This window comes from Chaetodon trifascialis, chromosome 3 (assembly GCF_039877785.1).
Source record: "Chaetodon trifascialis isolate fChaTrf1 chromosome 3, fChaTrf1.hap1, whole genome shotgun sequence".
Classification (NCBI taxonomy): Eukaryota; Metazoa; Chordata; class Actinopteri; order Chaetodontiformes; family Chaetodontidae; genus Chaetodon; species Chaetodon trifascialis.
Window position 1 is genome coordinate 5,067,563 of NC_092058.1, and position 19,453 is coordinate 5,087,015.

General features: G+C 43.1%; 1 protein-coding gene across 2 annotated transcripts; it reads left to right on the forward strand.

The window, feature by feature from the left end:
* The first annotated feature begins 167 nt into the window (after nt 1-167).
* pxk (PX domain containing serine/threonine kinase) lies at nt 168-19,431 on the forward strand. Of its 2 annotated transcripts, XM_070959912.1 has the most exons (19): nt 168-460; nt 3,422-3,472; nt 3,582-3,629; nt 5,722-5,908; nt 6,334-6,411; nt 7,226-7,299; nt 8,164-8,238; nt 8,815-8,919; nt 9,111-9,212; nt 9,393-9,554; nt 9,692-9,809; nt 10,127-10,205; nt 10,915-10,963; nt 11,060-11,137; nt 12,079-12,165; nt 12,658-12,721; nt 13,402-13,461; nt 14,384-14,412; nt 18,471-19,431. In XM_070959912.1, exons 1-18 carry the CDS (start codon nt 359-361, stop codon nt 14,398-14,400), a joined length of 1,536 nt encoding a protein of 511 aa, XP_070816013.1. In that variant the 5' UTR covers nt 168-358; the 3' UTR covers nt 14,401-14,412; nt 18,471-19,431. The 2 variants fall into 2 exon arrangements, with proteins under 2 accessions (XP_070816013.1, XP_070816011.1); XM_070959910.1 differs by lacking the exon at nt 14,384-14,412 and having other exon boundaries at nt 195-460.
* Nucleotides 19,432-19,453: the final 22 nt, after the last annotated feature.

Genomic DNA, 19,453 nt, shown 5'->3' on the forward strand with positions numbered 1-19,453 from the left:
TTTTGCTTCTTTCGAATGGTTTATTTTACCAATTGTATTTTTCCCTAATTCGTTTGTCCTGGGCTAATATCCCTCTGACTGGACATTGGTTAGTTCCTCTTCCAGACCACCAGGTGGCGGTGACGCGCCTTCACGTGTTTTTTTTTTAATCCTCCAATTATGATGACAAAGCAGCCTGGTGACGTCTGATCGGAACAGCGCTTCCTGGTTACGGAGAAGCTAAGCTAGCAGCTACTTCGTTTCTATCGGGTTGTTGGTGTTCCCCCTTCGCTCGGCGGCGTGTCTCAGTGTCTTCCCTGCGGCTTCAGTCAGCGAGAGACGGACGCTCGGATCAGACTTTCACCGTTAATCCTCCGGGATGTCTTTCCTGGAGAAGCCGTCCCCCGGCAGGCAGCTGCTGGACGACACCGTCCCCCTGACGGCGGTGATCGAAACCAGCCAGAACCTGCAGTCCCACACGGTGAGTGTTTACTGGAAATAAACGTCACTTAACCGTTAAGAATCTTTAGGCTTAACTGTGAAACGTTTATCAGCGGTCCGCAACAGGCAGAAAGATTCATCGCAGGTGGACTGTTGGAAGTAAGATTTTTTTTTTAAGGGGGCGTTTAAGTCGTTCCCTGCGCGTGTAGTTCCATTTTCGGACAGTTCATTTAGTCTCCCTTGCTGTAAATTGTTTCATCAAACACAAATCACTTCTGACAGCCAAAATAGTCCTTAAACACCTAACTATCGTTCCTGTCAGTCAGATGACAGTCTCTGTTATCACACGATGCAAAGCTTCACGGTTAGCACCGTTAACTCCATGGCAGGCAGCTGACTCCAGATCTGAAGTGCTGTCACTGATTAAGCAATTTCCTGGAGGCTCTTGTGCTCACAGTGAACTGCTGATATTGAAGGATTCGGGGCATTGACACTGACTGAATGAAGGCCCAAGAGCCGAAATTATCCCCGCAACGACCTTTTAGAATCAAACTCACGAGGACCGTTGAGACGAATTACATTTACAGGTTTTGCCTCTTATTGTTTCCCTTTAGTACTGACAAACTAATGTGCTTAAAACGACATGCATGGCCGTTTTGAATTCGTAATGATTCTGCATACGACCCCTCCACCAAACACCAGTAATAAAATATGCAGTCTTTATCATTTACCCCCATCGACAGCTTTCTGCTAACGTTTTAAGACCACGAGACGTCAGAAATGATGAGATTTCATTTAAACCTTAACTGCTTTTCGTGTGTTATCAATGCCGAGTCGAATAGTGGGGGATCTGTATGAGTCTGAAAAGTCTTGTTACAAATATTAAGTGTGCTGAATTAAATAGCAGTATTTTCAAAGGGAGTTTGGTGCGGCATCTCTGCCGACATTAAAACCGTTCGTGGTGGTGGGGAAAGCGTAGGTACGGCTGTACTTTGCAATAAAATGTGTACTTTGAGCTCAGTGACCAGCTCATGTTGTAGGAAAATCAAGCTGGGCATCCGCCGCCTGTCCGATAATGGGCGTATCTGTAGTGGGTTTGTTGTTGACAGTCCGGCTGAGATCAGCTGAGCTAGCCAGTTAGCTTAGCATGCTAATGTCAGCCATCCGACCATTGCTGCTGCTGTTATCAAACAGAACCATAACGCCACAGGGGAAACTGATACTGATGGACATTATTATTGTTCTTATTATTAGATTTATATAATCCGTGTTTATGTTATGACATGGCAGTATTTCTACAGAGCTAGTGCTTTTTTCTTACCTCTATTTCACCACTTTGACAATAAACCAAAACAGCAGCTTTCCTGGAATTCAGAAAAAATTCTTGCTTCATGCAGAATCTGCAGATGACTTTCCAGAATTTCTCAACATGTAAACAGCTCCGAAATGAAAGTGATACTGTGAGGACAGGCCTCGATATACTGAAACACAGTGACAGGTCAGGAGAAAGCTGACATCTGTCTCAGGCCTGTAGTCAAGGACTGGTCATTTCCCACCAGTCACCAATTCCAAGTCATTGACCAGAAGGAAAGAAAGTCTAATGGAAAATGAGCACAGGCAGTGGACACAAGACAAGACACACTGACACTTGGGATAAAATACAGTGAAATAAAAAAAATCAGGACTGGATAATAACTTTGTTCAACAGTATGTTGTGAGGTCAATGGCAAAACCCCGAAAACATTCTAATATCATTGGTAACTTAATATCCAGGCATTGATTAGGCTTTATTCTCTCAATCCCAGTGCTTCATCTCAGGGTTTCTGCTGATAACAGTGCTCATATTTTCCCAGACTGTGTAACTCACAGCAGAAATCACTGAGATCATTTACAGTTTGTGTTAAGTAACATGAGGCCAGGGATTAGTGTGGCAGTAATAGCTCAGTCTGAAGCTTGCTGTGACTGAATGAATGGAGCTGAAACCCTCCATTATATGACAATGAGGAAGTAAACTGTACTTAATGTGAATCACTCAGTCAGTACTGAGGTCAGTACTGGTGCTGGAAGCGATCCAGTGTATTGCTGCATCTCTGTTGTTTTATATTTCCGTTTTTAATGACTTCCACAAGCACAAGACCAGTGCAGGTTAAAGTTCACCAGCTTGGCTTCTGTCGAGTGGAATACGAGAACGGTGAGGACGCAAAGGTTTGCTTGTACGTTTTGGCATCAAGGCAACTGAAAGTGCTGTAGATAAGAAATAAAGACATTAAGACAAGATGTAAAGAAACACAAGACAAGCTGAAAAGGAAACCAGAGTCTGACTATAAGAGCACTGAGAGGATTAGGTTAAAGGAAAATTCCATGTTTACGTCGTGGTCCTGTTTCCATCCTTTCGTCAGTTTTGAAAACATTTTACTCAGCGGCGTCATCGCAGTCATCTGTGAGCTTGGTGACATGATCTGACAGATCCTCAGCTGAACGGTTTTATCCAAACCGCCTATTTAGTAGATGAATCACAAGCATCTCGTACAGTTTCTATTTTTCTTTTCTTTCTTTACCAAAGTGCACTTTTCGACTAATATGATTTAATTCAAGCAAAGCTAATTACTTTAGTTTTACAATAGTACAACTTTTTATTGTAAGTATCAGACCTTATTTTCATAAAATGTATTTATTTTGTAGAATTACAACTTTATATTCACAATATCACCTTTTCCCATTAAAAATGTGACTTTACTTTTAAAACTACGACTTTACGACTTCATCTTGTAACATTTTGACTTTATCTCCTAAATTCAGACCTCTCTCTGATGCCATGACCTTTTGATGAGATCAGTGCTCACACTTCCTGTGCAGTCACTTTTCCTCACTTGCCTTTTTTATTTGCACATAATTGTGATCTTTATCCATGAATTGAATTATGAGATTTTCTCATTCATCGTAACTATTTTAGAAAGCAGCAAATAAAACGTTTTGATGGTTGTGTTCTCCCGTTTCTCAGGAGTACATCATCCGAGTCCAGAGGGGCGTGTCTTCTGAGAATAGCTGGCAGGTAATGCAACAATCACAACCTCAGGTGTTGGGTGGGTGACCAATTAGCATTCACCTGGCAGCAAACATGACAACTGTGCAAAGCCAATCAGCCTGTTTGTGTGTTGCAGGTGATTCGGCGTTACAGCGACTTTGACGTTCTCAACAGCAGCCTGATGGTGAGTTCCACATCTTTCAGTCACGCCTCAGTGTCTCTGAGTGTCTTAAAAACACGCCGATGGACAGCAGACAAATGTATGTGCCTGAATTCAAGCTGCTGCTCCACCGTCAAAGGATGAAACTACAAACTTTCACAGCCACCTTTAAAGCTTTCAGTGTTTGATAGAGAACAGAGCGGCTCTGGGTGGCTCAGGCCTTTAGATGATACCAGTAGTTTGTGTCCATGAATGTTTGTACAATATAAAAAAAAAGCAGCCTGGTAACTTAAAGTGTAAGTCCGCCAGTCTTGTGGTCCACATTTACACACAAACACCCACTGCCACACACACTACCTTTGTCTTACTCAATGTCCTTCCTGTTTGGTAAAGCTCGATGACAGTTTGTTGCGACATGTTCAAGGCTTTGCTGCTGTGTCATCGATTTCCCAGAATCCTCGGCTGGTGCTGTTAGAGCTTGATGATCGTCCCTGTACTGGTTAGCTGTTGGCCTCGGGGTGGATTTTAAGGTTGAACTGCATCTCAAAGCTCTGCATCGCTCTCAATCTGTCAGTCAGAGTCTGTAAAGAGCTGCTGTGTGCTCACCCTGCGCCGCACCCGCCGAGGAGCTGCAGCTCGTTTTGTGAATACATTTCGACTCGTGCTCGGGATGTGGCTCCATGGAGCGCGGTGTTGGTGCGCTGCTTTGTCGTGACATTTTGAACACACATTAATTTGGGCCAGATTGTTTCCTGTAGTGACTCAAAACCAGACTGACAAACCAGCCTCAGCTGTAGTTTGCTAACTGACAATTGTTAGCATGCTAGCATGCTAAACTAAGATGGTGAACATTGCAAACATCATATGTGCTCAACATCAGTGTGCTGGCATTGTCATGGTGAGTATGTTGACATGAGCGTTTAGCTGTGCTGTGCCTACGTTCAGCCTCATTCAGCAGCCAGTGTGGATGTAGACTTTCAGTCTTGATTTTGTGAAACGTTCAGCAGGGATGTGAAGTGGACTTAATGTACTAAAACTGTGGTTTCCAACCTGGAGGTCAGGACTGCTCCCACGGGGGGGGGGGGCATGATGATTCATGGGAAAGGAAAGAAAGTAAAAACAAAGTTCTGCTACAAACATTCATTTTGTGTGAAATATTGAGTATTTTTGCCTCGTTGAGCCTCAAACATTCAATCAAACGACGGAGAAATCACAAACTTGTGATCAGGGCTTGCAGGCGATTCAGAGTAGGTGATTTAAAATCTAGTCTGGCATGTTTTGAGCATGGATTGGATCAGCTCATACTGGCTGTGTAAGGCTCACTTCACTCAAATGTCTTTTTCTTATCTAGAAACGAGAATATCTTGTTTTAATACCTGTGGTGGCTGGACGTCCTGACTTATTTTAAGAAATCTAATCGAGTGAAAATCACTCCAAATTTGTTTCAAGCAAACGAAAGCTTCTATCTAAGATGTTTTTGTTTGTGTTAAAGTGTTATTTTAAAGGTGGTATAAACATAAAAATCAGCGGTTTGGTGCTTTAACAAATTCAGCATGTCAGTCTTAGAATTTGATTTAAGTGCATCCTGTGTCCCAGAGACACAGTGTCCTATTGATCTTCACTGAATCGATAATCAATGGAGCTGCGTCGCTCCACTCTGGAGTGGATCTGACTCCGGGGTGTATTTCGTGTGTATTTGTGCTGGTTGTTGCTTATCTTATGGCCAGGTCACATAATTCCTGGATAACAGGAAGTTAGCAGTTTTTCTGCTGAGCTTTCGCCTGCTCATTTCCTCTCGGGGTCTCTCATTGACCCCAACCTGCAGCGAGTCCCTGATCTGTAGTCAACATGCAGTAAAACTGTCAGAAACCTGCTGTTACTCCGTCTGTTTCTCTGTCCGTCCGTCCGTCTGTTTCTGTCTGTCTGTTTCGCTGTCGGTCCGTTTTTTTTGTTTTTTGTTTTTTCAAATCTGCTTTCATCTTTCTTTGTAAGAGCATCGTTGGAACATTCTGAAAGGTTTGATGGTGGTGAAGAACAAAGCCTTTAATGGTGATAAGAAAACAGACTGCAGTATGTACAAACAGGTCTCTTCCTCTTCCTCTTCCCCTCTCTCCAGGTGTGTGGCATCAGTCTCCCTCTTCCTCCCAAGAAGCTGATCGGAAACATGGACAGGGAGTTCATAGCAGAGAGACAGAGAGGACTTCAGACCTATCTGGACTCAATTACCCAGCATCCCCTGCTGTCCAGCTCCCTGTCTGTCAAGAAGTTCCTGGACCCCAACAACTACTCTGCCAACTACACAGGTGTGTCCCCTCGCCTGCACTGACAGATTGTTTTCAGTTCCTCTTATTCACAGATGGAAAGTAACAAGAAGTATATTTATAGTACTTCAATGCAGTACCCAACCACATCAACAAGGACTGTTATTGGTTGCTTTGCAGATTTTGATTTTACATGCAAAAGACATGATTACTTTCTAAAAGTACTGACTGATGCTCTGATACGGATTAAAGTACCAGCAGTATTTAAAGGGACCTCATTGGAAATATTGTCCTTTGGATTCATGTTGTAGACAAATAAATAAATTCTGAATAAAATCCAAGTTTAATATGTGTATTTCTGACTGTGGTGTCTGTCTTGTCTGTCTGTCTGTCTGTCTGTCTGTCTGTCTGTCTGTCTGTCTTTCTGTCTGTCTCTCTCTCTCTCTCTCTCTCTCTCTGTCTCTCAGAAATCGCCCTGCAGCAGGTCTCCATGTTCTTCAGGTCAGACCCAAAGTGGGAGGTCCTGGAGCCCCTCAGAGACATTGGTAAGACTCAGCGTGGCTGTGAACCTGACACAAACGTGGCTTTTTAAGTCTGCTTGTGAACATGTTGATGTTTACTTTGAGTGACTTTGGTGAGTTGCAACTTTAAGAAGAAACCAGACTGTTCTGCTCATTTGAATGACTGACGTCTCAGTCAGTCTGAGCATGACCTCAGCCTGGAGAAGGGTTCACATGACATGAGTATTGATTTCTAATCAAATGATTAGAAGGAATGTAAACACAGTGATTGACAGCCACTGTTTTTCAAATCTCAATTTAAGATGAGTTTAGAGACGGCTTGCTGTTGTGAAAGCTTCACCCGGCTGCTGCTGTCATTCATCATCACTGGTTTGATGAGAGGAAATAAAACCTGACAGATTAGATTAACAGTGACCTTTAAAGTGGACCTGGAGCCATTGCAAGATACAACTATGGGATACTGCTACATGCTAAAATACTGTTAAATCAGTTACTATTTAGCATTTAGATCCAGTGCTAAGCTATTAGCACAAGCAGCACAAGTAGACAGAATCATAAAGGCAGCGGGCTGACTCAGTAATGTCCACCAATATTTAGATGAAGTTTGCTAACATTAGCTCAGGCTGTAGCAGCAAAATGAGTGTGTTGAATTTAGCAACACAGTGTTTTATTGCTTCTGAACTCAGCATTTCATTTGTAAGAGGAAGAGTGTGTTTCCTCTTCCTTCAAAGGATACGCAGTGTGTACACAAAAGAATGCAGTGTGTTTTCATTTATGTTGCACGCTGTAATGTTTTATTGTCATTGTCTGATTCGCAAGTGAAATGTTTGTTTTTCAGGCTGGAGGATCAGGAAGAAATATTTTCTAATTAAAAACAAAGAGCAGCCCAAAGAGAGGTATCTGCTGAGCTGGGTGAGTACAAGAGAAATCAATACATTTTGTTCTGCTTGTTGACTTCAAACCAGCTTTCAATACAAAATGAGAAACTTCAGAGGAGTGCAGCTCTCTCACCACGCACAGTGGATTGAATTTCTAGTCTGCTCGCGTGGTAGAAGTGTAAGATGAGTGTGCAACATAAGGATTTTATCATCTGAGTCTTGAAATCATCTGAGTTCTGCTGTTTTAGATGAGGTTTCAAACATACGTATATGTATGCATTAGAGATTTTTTAAATTTATGCTTTTATGCCCTAGATTTATATCAACATATGTTGTCTTATGGTTAATTTAATAGTATTTTTAGCCAAAATACACCACCTCATGTTATAAGGGCTATAAAATCCCAGCTTCTAACTGCAGGAAGTTTGTTCATTTCTTCACGTTTCAGTCCTTCACAGCCTGCAAACCGGTGAAATTAAGCTCATGTTTTTTCAGATGCATTAAAGTCAGATTAAATTTAGATTCATTTAATTTCAATCAAATAGAATTAACTGATGGGAAGCGTATTGTCCAGTCAGAAGCAACAAACGAGGACGGAGAAATGAAGTTCACTGACGGTCAGCTGACTGAAGGAACCTCAAGTGTTTTTTTTTTCTTATTTTTGTTACCGAAGATGTTTGTTGGATTGGAAACAGACTTAAAGGAGCCTTGAAATGCACTTCAGGATTAATCATGATTGACTGAGGAGATTTTCAAAAATTCAGCAGCTGAACTGCATTCATGAAGGAAGTCTGATGACAAAATCCTAATGATCTAAATCACTAATCGTGTGTGTGTGTGTGTGTGTGTGTGTGTGTGTGTGTGTGTGTGTGTGTGTGTGTGTGTGTGTGTGTTGTAGGTGGACCTGGGTCCTGATAAATTCCTGTCAGACAAAGACCTGCAGTCAGCCATGAAGCTGCTAACCAGTCTCTCTGTACGTACACACTGTGTGTGTGTGTGCGTGTGTGTAGCTGCAAAAACACACAAACTACTTATGCTCTGTTTTAACAAATGAAAAATGTAGTATGCCATAGAAATGTATGATTTATGTGAAAGCAATCTAAAAAACAAAAAGGAGCCAAACCTCGTCCGGTTTGGTCATGTGTGGAATAAGAAACTGATTAATCAGCTGAAAGCTAAAGTCAGCTGGTAGCTACGACTTAAATTTAAGTCACTGATTTTCCCCCAGCTCTTATCTGTACTAAGGAAATAGCAGCTTTGATGAATTGACATCTTGGCTTTCAGCAGCATTACTAAAGGAGCCAGTAGCCGAATCCAGTTATGATGCAAATAGAAAAACGACTTAAGTCCTGCTAAAGCAGCAGATTTCGCTGCAGAATAGCTTTAACGTCGTCTCAGCTTTTGAGTCTTTTAGTCATACTGTAATGATTTCAGTATAGAAATATTAATAGAAGACAGGCAGCAAGACAGAGATGTATTTAGTTCCAATTGATTGTAGACTGTAAATAATCAAAAATCTCCTCCTCCTCCTCCTCCTCCTCCTCCTCAGACTCCATATCTCTGTCCGCTGTTGTTCTCCAGCACCAGCGAGTCTTCAGCTCTGCTCATCCGGCCGTTCAGTGAGAGAGGCTCTCTGAGAGACCACATCTGTAAGGTGCGCTCTGTGTGTGTGTGTGTGTGTGTGTGTGTGTGTGTGTGTGTGTGTGTGTGTGTGTGTGTGTGTGTGTGTGTGTGTGTCTGTGTGTGTCTGTGTGTGTGTGTGTGTGTGTGCGTGTGCGTGTGCGTGTGTGTGTGTTGGTAGAAAGTAGTTCCATTGAAAACTGACTCTCTGTGTCCGTCCCCCAGGTGAAGCCCAGAGAGAGTTACCTGAAGAAGTACTGTAACCCAAAGAAGAGTCAGGGCCTCGAACTGCAGCACATCAAACTGTACGGCCGTCAGATCCTGGAGGTACACACACACACACACACACACACACACACACACACACACACACACACACACACACACACACGCAAACACATGCAAGGAAATAAACCGCACACACACCACAAAGTCTTCCCTGTTACTAGAGCAGTGTGTGTGTGTGTGTGTGTGTGTGTGTGTGTGTTTGTTTGTTTGTTTGTGCAGGGCCTGAAGCTCCTCCATGATGGTGGTGTGTTTTACGGTCACCTGCACGCGTCCAATGTAATAGTGGATGACGGCGTGTGTCGGCTGATGGACGTAGAGAACGGCATGCTGGGAGTTCCCTCAGCTCTGCGCCCCGCCTTCACTCAGCTCAGGAAGATCAACGTACGTAAACGCAGAGTTTGATTGGGTAATATTAGGGATGAGATTGCTGCGGCAAGCGATCTGTAAAGGTGCTAACACACTTTGTTATGTGTAACTTTATGATGAGTGTGTGTTTGTGTGTGTGTGTGTATCTGCAGTCCACAGAGAGCATCGACGTCTTCTGCTTTGGACATTTACTGTATGAGATGACGTACGGCCGACCACCAGACAGCATCCCCATCGATCAATATCCTGCTGTCCCCTACACCACTGTGGGTCAGTATACTCATGTACACATGCATAGACACACACAGAGAAACACACACACACACAGATTCTATCATGTGTCTTCTTTGTACCTCCAGATGTTCTGACATCTGGACCTGAAACGTGGAGTTTACTGAAATGTCACAAAGTGTCTGTATTATTCCCAATGTGATTTGTTGTTTGTGTGTGTGCGTGCGTGCGTGCATGCGTGCGTGTGTGTGCGTGCATGCGTGCGTGTGTGTGTGTGCTTGCGTGCGTGTGTGTGTGTGCGTGCGTGCATGCGTGCGTGTGTGTGCGTGCTTGCGTGTGTGTGTGTGCGTGTTCAGTGTCAGTGCTGCAGTCCATTCTGTCCACAGAAGCCTGTAAGAGCAGGATGCCAACAGTGTCGGAGCTCATGCAGACACCGTGAGTTTACCTGTTTTCGCCGCTGTCGTCTTGTTTTAAAGGAGCAGTGATACACATGCAGTCTGAAAGTCAGACAGTGAAATATTACGTTGTCTGTGTACTTCAGACAGCTTCGAGACCACAACCACAGTCAGTCGACTAGATCTGAAAATCCCTTTTCTCTCCATCCATACCAAAGATCAAATTATAACTTCTGTATTGACCTAAATTGCCTTAAAACCTAAATATCTGCCCATATTGCAGTGAATGCTGTAGACTGGGATCAGTAACAATTGATTGTATGTTTAGTTACTCTTTGAAGGTTCTTTATGAACAGTACTCGCTTTTACAATGCTGTGTGGAGGTCACTCTCCGAGTGTCTGTTAAACGCAGGGACACTTTCACAGGGAGGTATTCACATGCATTAACTAACATGCACATGCGGCTTGTATTATAACACACACGGACGGAGTGTGCCTTCATTCTGTGTCAGGACGCCGTTACGGCACCATATCGTTATATAGCAAATAGTTGTTTGTTGCTGTATTAATGTTCAAAATCTTATAACATATAGAACCTTAAAGGCTGAAAGTCAACAAAAAATGTCTGTATCATGCATCCATACAAGAACAGAGGTATAATGTTAATAGAAACCAGAGTCTGGAGTTTGAAATAGGAACCAGAACATCATCACCTTTGTTGCTGATGAGTCACAGTCTGTGTTTTGCAGGCTGTTCAGTGACGTCCATCTCCAGCACTCAGAAAAACTCCAGATTAAGGTGAGAGGCTCAGTTTGCTTTCGAGGGTTTGTCCCTGCATATACAGGAAGAATGAAGAGAAATGGCAAATATCTGAGTCCCTCTCCACTCCTCCAGGTTCCCAGCAGGCTAAAAGAGGCACTGAAGACAGCGAAGGAGAGTCTGGAGAGGAGGCTGCAGGAGGAGCAGAGAGTGGTGCGTCACTCCTCATTTTTACATTTTTCTCTCTTTTATACTGCTGAGCAGCTGGAGACTTTTGGAGGGTCATGTCCCCTCCTCAAGGGCCCACCAACAGTCCCCAAAGCTCGATATTTTAAATCAGTGACCTTCTAGATAAGGTGGACGCCTCTTGTGGAAAAAAAGGCTGTGGAAAAACTTTGCAACACAGTTTCCCACAATCTTTTCATGTTGCCAACACAAAAACTGTGTGCTGACATCAGTGGGGAATTATTTTAAGCTGTTCCTCCTGGAATAGTGACTGGATGCAACAGGCAGCAGTGAAACCTCAAATCCCTAGAAATACAAAGTGACGACAGTTCAGCAGCTGCTTTCATATCCTCTCGTGTCTTGGTGGTGAAACATTTCATCACTGGGGACGTGATAAATTGAACAAGGTGTCTCAGTCTGTCAAGGCTGACAGTTATACTGAGCTTCACCTGCTAAAATTTACTCTCACACTGAGGCAAAAAGCAGGCGGGACAGGAAATAGCGCAAGTTTGGGTTGTAAACATTAGCTGCGGGAGCTAGCTTGGCTAGGAGGCCGACAGCAGCGGCAGTCCACATTTGTCCACATTTTGAATTGTCCTTGGGCAAGACACTGAACCCCGAGTTGCTACCGATGGCCAGCACCTTGCATGGAAGCTCACTGCATCAGTGTGTGTAAGTGAATGGGTGAAAGAAAGGCCAATTATAGCACTTTGGATAAAAGTGCTATACACCGTAAATGTACGCATTTACCATTTTGTTTTCTGGGGGGACATCACATCTGGCTAAAGCATCTTCAGCAGTGACGCTAGCAGTTTTCATTGCAGGTTTTATGAAAAGGTTGCATAACGCAGCTTGTGGTTTGCAGCTTGTAAACACAAATTTTGCTGTGTGTCTGGAGGATAATGCTGTATATTAATGTTCGATTGAAGCTCCACCAGCACAGGAGGCTGACCAGAGCTCAGTCTCACCACGGCTCAGAGGAGGAGAAGAAGAGGAGGAAGATTCTGGCGAGGAAGGTAGGCAACAGTCTCCCAAACGCAACAATACAAAGAAACCTCATGACATCTGATGCTTCCTTGTCAGCTTTGCAATAAGACAGATTATTTTAAAAGCTCAAAATACACTCAAACAGTACACCTGTGACTAAGACTCACCAGATATGTTTTCATTGTTTTGTCTGTTTGAATGACGAGGTACTCAGATTGCACTCAGAGAGCAGTAGTTACCTGGATAACCAATATGAATGAGTAGTTATGTTAGAATGAGGACAGAAAGCTGCATACAAAACATGTTTCAGCTGTTTAGACAGACTGACATGAGATCCGTGTGTTTCATGTATGTGTCTGTGTGATGTTAGTGGAACAGAAGCTTGCGTACGAAGGGCAGCCGATTTCAACTCTGCAAACATACAAGAAGTAGAACGATGTGTGCAGCAAGTGATGCATGTTAGCTATGGTGAGGAAAAATACAGTAAAGTGTAAAACAGTGTTGTGTTTTTGTTTTTGCAGAAGTCCAGACAGTCGGCTTATGAAAATGAAGAAGACGTCTCTGTCAGAAACAACAATAACTCTGGTATGTCTGCTGTTAGCAGCCTCAACAAATGCTTAACCTCGTCAGTCACTTCATGAGCCTGCTAGTGCATCTTTTGACCTTACAAATTAGCTAAAGCTATTGTTTGTATTGTTTGGTTAATGGAGTACTAACAATAACCTCAAGTTTTTTAGCTAAATAACCAGGTAGGTAGTGTGTAGCTAGTTTCTTAGCATCTTATGTAACTAGACACTTAGCTGGTCAGTTCATTAGCCGATCATTAGCCAATTAGAGAGCTACTTACAGTCATGGGTTAGCTTTTTATTAGGTTAACTGTTGTTTACTGTCTGCAAAATGTGTTCAGACGTAGTCATGGAGCACACTGCGGTTAGCTAGCCACTGTCTGTCTGTCTGTCTGTCTGTCTGTCTGTAGATTAAACGATCAATTAAGTTTCTGTTTGCATTCACTGTGAACACAATGAGGACAAATAAATGTGGATACATTTCCTCCCCCTTAAAACATTTTCAAAGCTGATTTAGCCATGTTTGCTAGCATGCTAGTTTGCTAGTCCTCTTCACTGCTTTTGTTGGTGCATTGCTACATTTTATGGCACATTACCGCCACCAACTGTAGATCAGAGGAACAGCGTGAAGTCGTCAGAGGACAGAAAATGTTTTGCTGCGACGGCGTGATTAATGTTAACTTTTCTGTCTGTGTTCAGGTTCTGGAGCCAGTTCTCCTCCCACATGCCCCTCATCCCCCACCCCCCCTTCGACCACAGGTATGTCTCTGTCTGTCTGTCTGTCTGTCTGTCTGTCTGTCTGTCTGTCTGTCTGTCTGTCTGTCTGTCTGTCTGTCCTCTCACTCATCTGTGTGTCTCTCTGTGTGGGAAAGTTTTGGACAGACTGTGGCGAGGACCTGCTGTGGTGCGTCTCAGCACGCTGCTCAGATCAATAACAGCATCTTTATCATTAACTCTGAAGTTCTGCCCTCACTTTTCATCTGAAATTTGCATGTGTGATTATGAAGACTAATTGTTTGACTTGACCTGTCTGTCTCTCTCTGTCTGTCTGTCTCTTCACCTCTTCTCTCGTCATGTGATTACCTGGTTTTCAGACAGGTATCTGTCTCCACGACAGCAGTGTGTCTTATTCATTTTGTCAGTCGGTAGCTGGATGCAGGATGGGAAACACAGTCATAAAGTATAAGTCTGGCAGTATTCCTCATTTGTCTTATTGGCAACAAATCCCATGAAAAGACCCAAACCATCGACGTCTTAGTGTGTCTCATCGTTACTCTGTGGCTCTCAGGCTTATTGTTTTCCACTGAAGATGTAAATCTTTCCCACAGCTCACAAACACAGTTTATAGTTTGGTTTTTGAAAAAGGTTCAGCTTCAGTTTAAAGTTGATCACTATTTTTTCTAGGTTTTGGTCTTTTCATGGGATTTATTTTTATTATTTAATAACAGGAAACATGCAGAATATCAACAGTCTGAAGTTTTCAAACTCATTGACAGAAATGTGGCGTCAGTGTCCACCCTGGTGTAAGCGTCTCCTCTCCACTCCTTATTTCCTCTCCTCTCTCCTCCTCTCCCCTCTTCTCCTCTTTGTCCTGGTGATACTGTGTAAATGCTGATTGGTCCACTGAACAGATAACTGTCATCTCCCTCTCTCTCTTCTTCCTGTGCCGTCTCCACCATAGAGCATGCTCCATTCTGACCGTGTCGTTGGGTAAAGTAAAATGTCGATTTATGATGTCGATGACGATGATGGTGAAGGTCTCTGGTGGTTTATAAAGCTGCCGTACACCCTGGCTCCACAGCAAGCTCCTGGTCACAGAGATCTGCCTCATGAGCTCAAGTAATGAGAGTATTGACAGAAAAAAAAAAAAAGAAAGTAGATGGAGCAGGAGATGGAGTCGATATGCATCCAGGTTAAAATAAGAGCTTCCTGTAAACTGCTGAAACCCAGAGTTCTTTAGGTTTGTGATTTCTAGACACAGAAAGTGTTGAAACTTGTTTGAAAAGCTTTTGCTGTCAGTGATACGGACACAAAACATTCATAATATAGCCTGATTGATACTGATATTTTTATTTTGGAGTTTAAGAAATCCACAAACAACGTATTTGTCAATAGTACATATATGAATATTTTTACATAAAGACATAGTTCAAGTGAACAGGACATTTTGCAGCATAAAAATGAACTCGTCAGTGCTCTCTGGTGGACAAACTACATGATGCCGACACCTTTAAGTGCCAGTTTAGAAGATGATGCCCAACATCACCTCTTAGACTAAACCCGTTGAGGATGGTTAATCAGATGTATTTCTTTTTTATGAGCAGACTGAAAGTAGAAATCTGCCGGTTGGAAGAAGGCTGATGAGATCTGAAGTGAAGAAGCTTCTCTGTGGCTACGAGTCGCTGCTTGCCTGGAACGGGGTGTACGCACATCTTTATAAAAACCTCACAATCTGCAATGATGTCCAAACCTCACAGACAAGCGCTCCCTGAATCAGACCTGCCGTTCTCATTGGAGATTGTGATCTGTCGGTTCTGTCTGCTCGGTCACTTAAAGCATGGCTGTTTATGCAGTTTGTTTCGTCTGCTTGTGTGTCTGTGTTTGGGACGAGGCGTCACAGTGATGTTTGAACGCTGATCATCACTCGTAAGCTGCGCTGTTAGCTGTGCAAGCTCAGTTTCTTTAGCATCTGCAGGTTTTCCTCCCCGTCTTATAGAGCTGTTCTTCAGTTCACCAAAGCCTTCAGCAAATATTTTCCAAGGATTTTCACTTGTTAAATATTTCAGTAATATGTTTTACAGATGAAACTTTTTTGCAATAATTTAGATTTCTTTGCACATTTTTGAGCACATCAGCTTCAATTTGTCTATAATTTGCATCACTTTTGACGATTTTGAACATCTTGGCCCACATTTATCAAGCCTTTTAGAATAGGTAAGGGTTAGGGGGTTAGGGTTAGGGTTAGGGGTTAGTGTGAAATTCTGGTAAAACAAGCTGCAGTTATGCAAATTTCTGATTACTTTTTATTAATTTTATACTTACTTCAAGTGCGTATTTTAAACTGCAGGTGTCAAAAAACTACAATCCGTCATCATAATTTCTACTCTCTGAGAGTGTAGTTAAGCTGTGTAGAAATCTTCATCAATGCCTCTCATGACTCTAACTTTAGTCCCAGTTCAACTGTCAGCGCGACCTCTAGAAGGTATTCTGAAACACATGATAAATGTGAGACCAGACGTTTGTTTTTAGATTGATTTCCTTCCAGGCTCCCCCTGGTTTCAGTCATTCCTATTAGATTAACTTTCAGAGACTTAAAAACTAAAGAGATACTTGATCACGGTCACCATTTAGTCACCTTTATGGTTTTGTCAAATATGTTGTCGTGCGCAGGGACTGTTTTCAAAGCTCTGTGGTGCGTTCACCTGGAACACAGCGCAGCACATGAGCCAAGCACAGATCAGTCTGTAGATACTGTGCCAACATGTGATCGCAGATCTGAGCACAGATTTCACATGGAATTGTGAAATGTGGCCACGGCTGGACTCGATCTGATCACAGAGGTCTCACTTAAAGTGCAACTGTGGACGTGACCAAAGAGTCGCAGTTAAAACCCTGCAGGTCACTGCGACTGCTGAACGTAATGAAAGCCCGTTTGTTCTGCAGCCATCCTGGAGATAATCCGTCACCACTGCAGGCTTTTTGATTTAAATTAAATCAAACTTTTTATGTTTTTACTCTTGTAAATTTTCAGTTTTCACCACAACCAACAGCCAGGTTTTTCTACAGAAAATATCATCTGTAAACACGCTAATCGTTCATGCAGTGACGAGGTTCTCCAGGTGTGGTTACCATCTGTCACACTGACGGATGTCCTTTCATTACGTAGCAGATGATTCACTGTGCAGTCAGACAGAAGGTGGAGTCTGTAGACTCCAGGTGCAGCTTTTGGCCTCTGCTTTTCCCACACGCTGGAGCTTCCCATCATTTTGTTTCTCTATCTGTATTCACTGGGTTTCGTTCAGTTTGGGATGCAAAATGGCGCAAACGGAAAGACTTGAACCAGGTTTAGGTTCAATTCACCATCAGTTCACCCTGTTGATCAAAGTGACGCTGACCAGGCAGAGGGGCCGGACTTTGTCTGGAAAACACAGAAGCAAGAGTCTGCAGTACAGGACAGAGCTGCAAAGCACCTGTTTTAAAAGAAAAACAACTACATGTCCCACAGTGCCTTGCTCTAAGAATTACCCAGTCACATAGCTGCAGACTCTGTCTGTGTGGCTGATGTTGCGGAGAAGTTGGAGGTTGAGGCTTGTGGAGCTCGTTGAATACATCTGTGTTCGGATTTTGGATCAACTCGATTTAATTCCTTCTCCATGGCAACGGCTACTGAGGCTCATGGGTCCTGTAGTTGTTAGAGCTATTGCTCATGCTGAAAAAACGGTGCAACATTTTTAATTCTTTCTTTTTTATATACTTTATTTGTATAATTTTGTTTTAGTAGAGCAGAAAAGCACAACACTTTAACATGTGTTTACTGTAGGATCCACTGGGCCTTTCAGCTCCTTATTCATAAACTCAGTGCTTCATGGGTTGGCATTATCAAAAACTGTTCAGTACCAAAACTGATGGTGGATTGAGTTCAGCCTGGACACTGATCTGCAGGTGCTGGTTTCACAAAGAGAAATCTGTCCTGTCTCTGTTGCTCTGGAAAATCCACAGGGGTACCACTTTATATTAAGTAGGCCTTTATAAAGGGTTCATGTGTTGTAACTAATAGCTTTAGACATAGTTAATAAATAACTAATGCTTTATAAATCAGATATAAGCCACTTCCTCTGCTGAGGGGCCGCTGAAGAGACGTGAGTCAAAGGTTACTTTGACATGAATTTAAGTCAAAAATCTTTCACACATCTCCACGTCATACTCCGTACTCATGCCTGTGTGTTCAGATTAGACTGAGTGTGACTCACACTTTCAGAGGTTATCATGATCTCTGATGGTCATCACATATAAATTTCCATAAAGCTGCTTAGAAATCCTAGAAAAAGTTGCTTCTTCTATCACCAGAACTTGCCTGAGAGAGACAGAGGCAATAGACAGACCTCCATGAGGCATTACAACAACAAACGAACAGCAAACATTTGGGTTTTTGGGTTGTTAAAAATCCTTCGGTTGTCTTCCTGCAGCATCACACTAAACTGTCTCTGTAGTTCACCAGGAAGGAACCTCCAATAGATCACTGCATCACTTCCCTCATTGAAGAAAACTTTTGGACCAAAATCGACTATAAATTAGCCATTTTGACAAACTGGCAGTCCCAAGGTGACTCTTATTAATGGCTTAAAACTGATTTATGAAGCATCAGTAAGTTATCTATTAACTATTAATAAATAAAGCCATTAGTTAAAACCCTTTATAAAAGGGACCTTATGAGAAGGTAGTTTCTACCGATGTGACAGTCTGTATGGAAACAGTCAGCAGCCTCTCCTCCAGTGTCTTTATAGAAGCAGAGGCAAAGATCCAGGCCCCCACCCCCACCCCACCCCCCACCCTGCAAGTGTTTGACCTGAAATGAAAGTAGCTTGAGTTTTATGTGAATACTCCTGCCTCTCATTAGAGTAGTCTTGGAGTAAAACTACGACTAGCTGTGACTCAGTCGACCAGTTAAAAGCATCTTTGTGCAACCAGCTTCTGGGGAAACAGTGTTACCAGAAACAGGTGGTGTCGTTCTCACACTCCTTCCTTTCGCTCTTCTCTCTTTCATCCAGGAGCCCAGACTGCTCCTCCCCCTCCTCCTCCACCTCCCCCTCCCCCTCCTACGCTGGACTCCTCCTCCTGTCCCCCTCCTCTGACCTCCTCTGACGGAGCGGGAGGAGGTCGCACCGCTTTGCTGAGCTCCATCCAGACCTTCAGTAAGGGCAAGCTGAAGAAGGCCCAGACCACCGACCGCAGCAAGCCCATCATCTGACCCCGCCCACCACGGCAACCTGTTCTCGACCGGGAAACTGTCACTATGGCAACACGACCGACCCGCTGGTTCTGCGCTGTGGTCTGGACTGGTTCACGTCGACGCTCCTCGAGATGTGAAAAGGAATCACTAACAAAAAAAAAATCCAAGTAACGTTTTAGTTTTTATTGCTTTTCTGGTTTTACTTTTTTTTTTAATCTGTTGCTGCGGTTAGTGGATGGGCGGGGGGCCGTCTCAGTCTGCCCTTTCACAAACTCCTGAAGGTTTGTCTTCTCTGACTTAGTCACCAGAAGACAGCCACCAGGCTCCAGATGTGAGTGTGGTGAACTTTTCTGGTTGACAGCCAGCTGGCTTCTTTTGTGCTCCTCAGACTTGTAAAAGTGGTGGTTGAACATTTGGAATTTCAACTTTTGGAGCCGCTTTGGATGCTTCATCCTGCTGGATGGTGAGGTTGGATTTCCTGGATCCAGAACTCTGACACTGATCCTGGAGCAGCAGAGAAGCTGGCCTAAACTCCAGCTTTCCGTCTTTGAAATAATTTTTGAACTTTGACCTGTAGCCTCCAGTCAGGACTGCAGTTTCACTGCAGGCCTATCAGTGGCGCTACACAACAAAACAAATCACCATCATTAAGTTATTTCTGTCTGTAATTAAGTCCCACAATCATAACTTTATTGAAAAAAGTGAAAAATTCATCCAGTGCATTTTCATTGAAATAAACCTGTTTGCATCATCAGACAAGAAAAATAAATATATATGATAAAAATAAGAAAAGAGAAAGAA

Excerpts from the sequence above, each read along its gene's own strand:
- pxk (XM_070959910.1), top strand. The coding sequence starts at position 359 with ATGTCTTTCCTGGAGAAGCCGTCCCCCGGCAGGCAGCTGCTGGACGAC. Across the intron at positions 8,239-8,814 it reads AGCTGCTAACCAGTCTCTCT|ACTCCATATCTCTGTCCGCT; the intron begins GTACGTACACAC and ends CCTCCTCCTCAG. Across the intron at positions 9,810-10,126 it reads TGTCCCCTACACCACTGTGG|TGTCAGTGCTGCAGTCCATT; the intron begins GTCAGTATACTC and ends GTGCGTGTTCAG.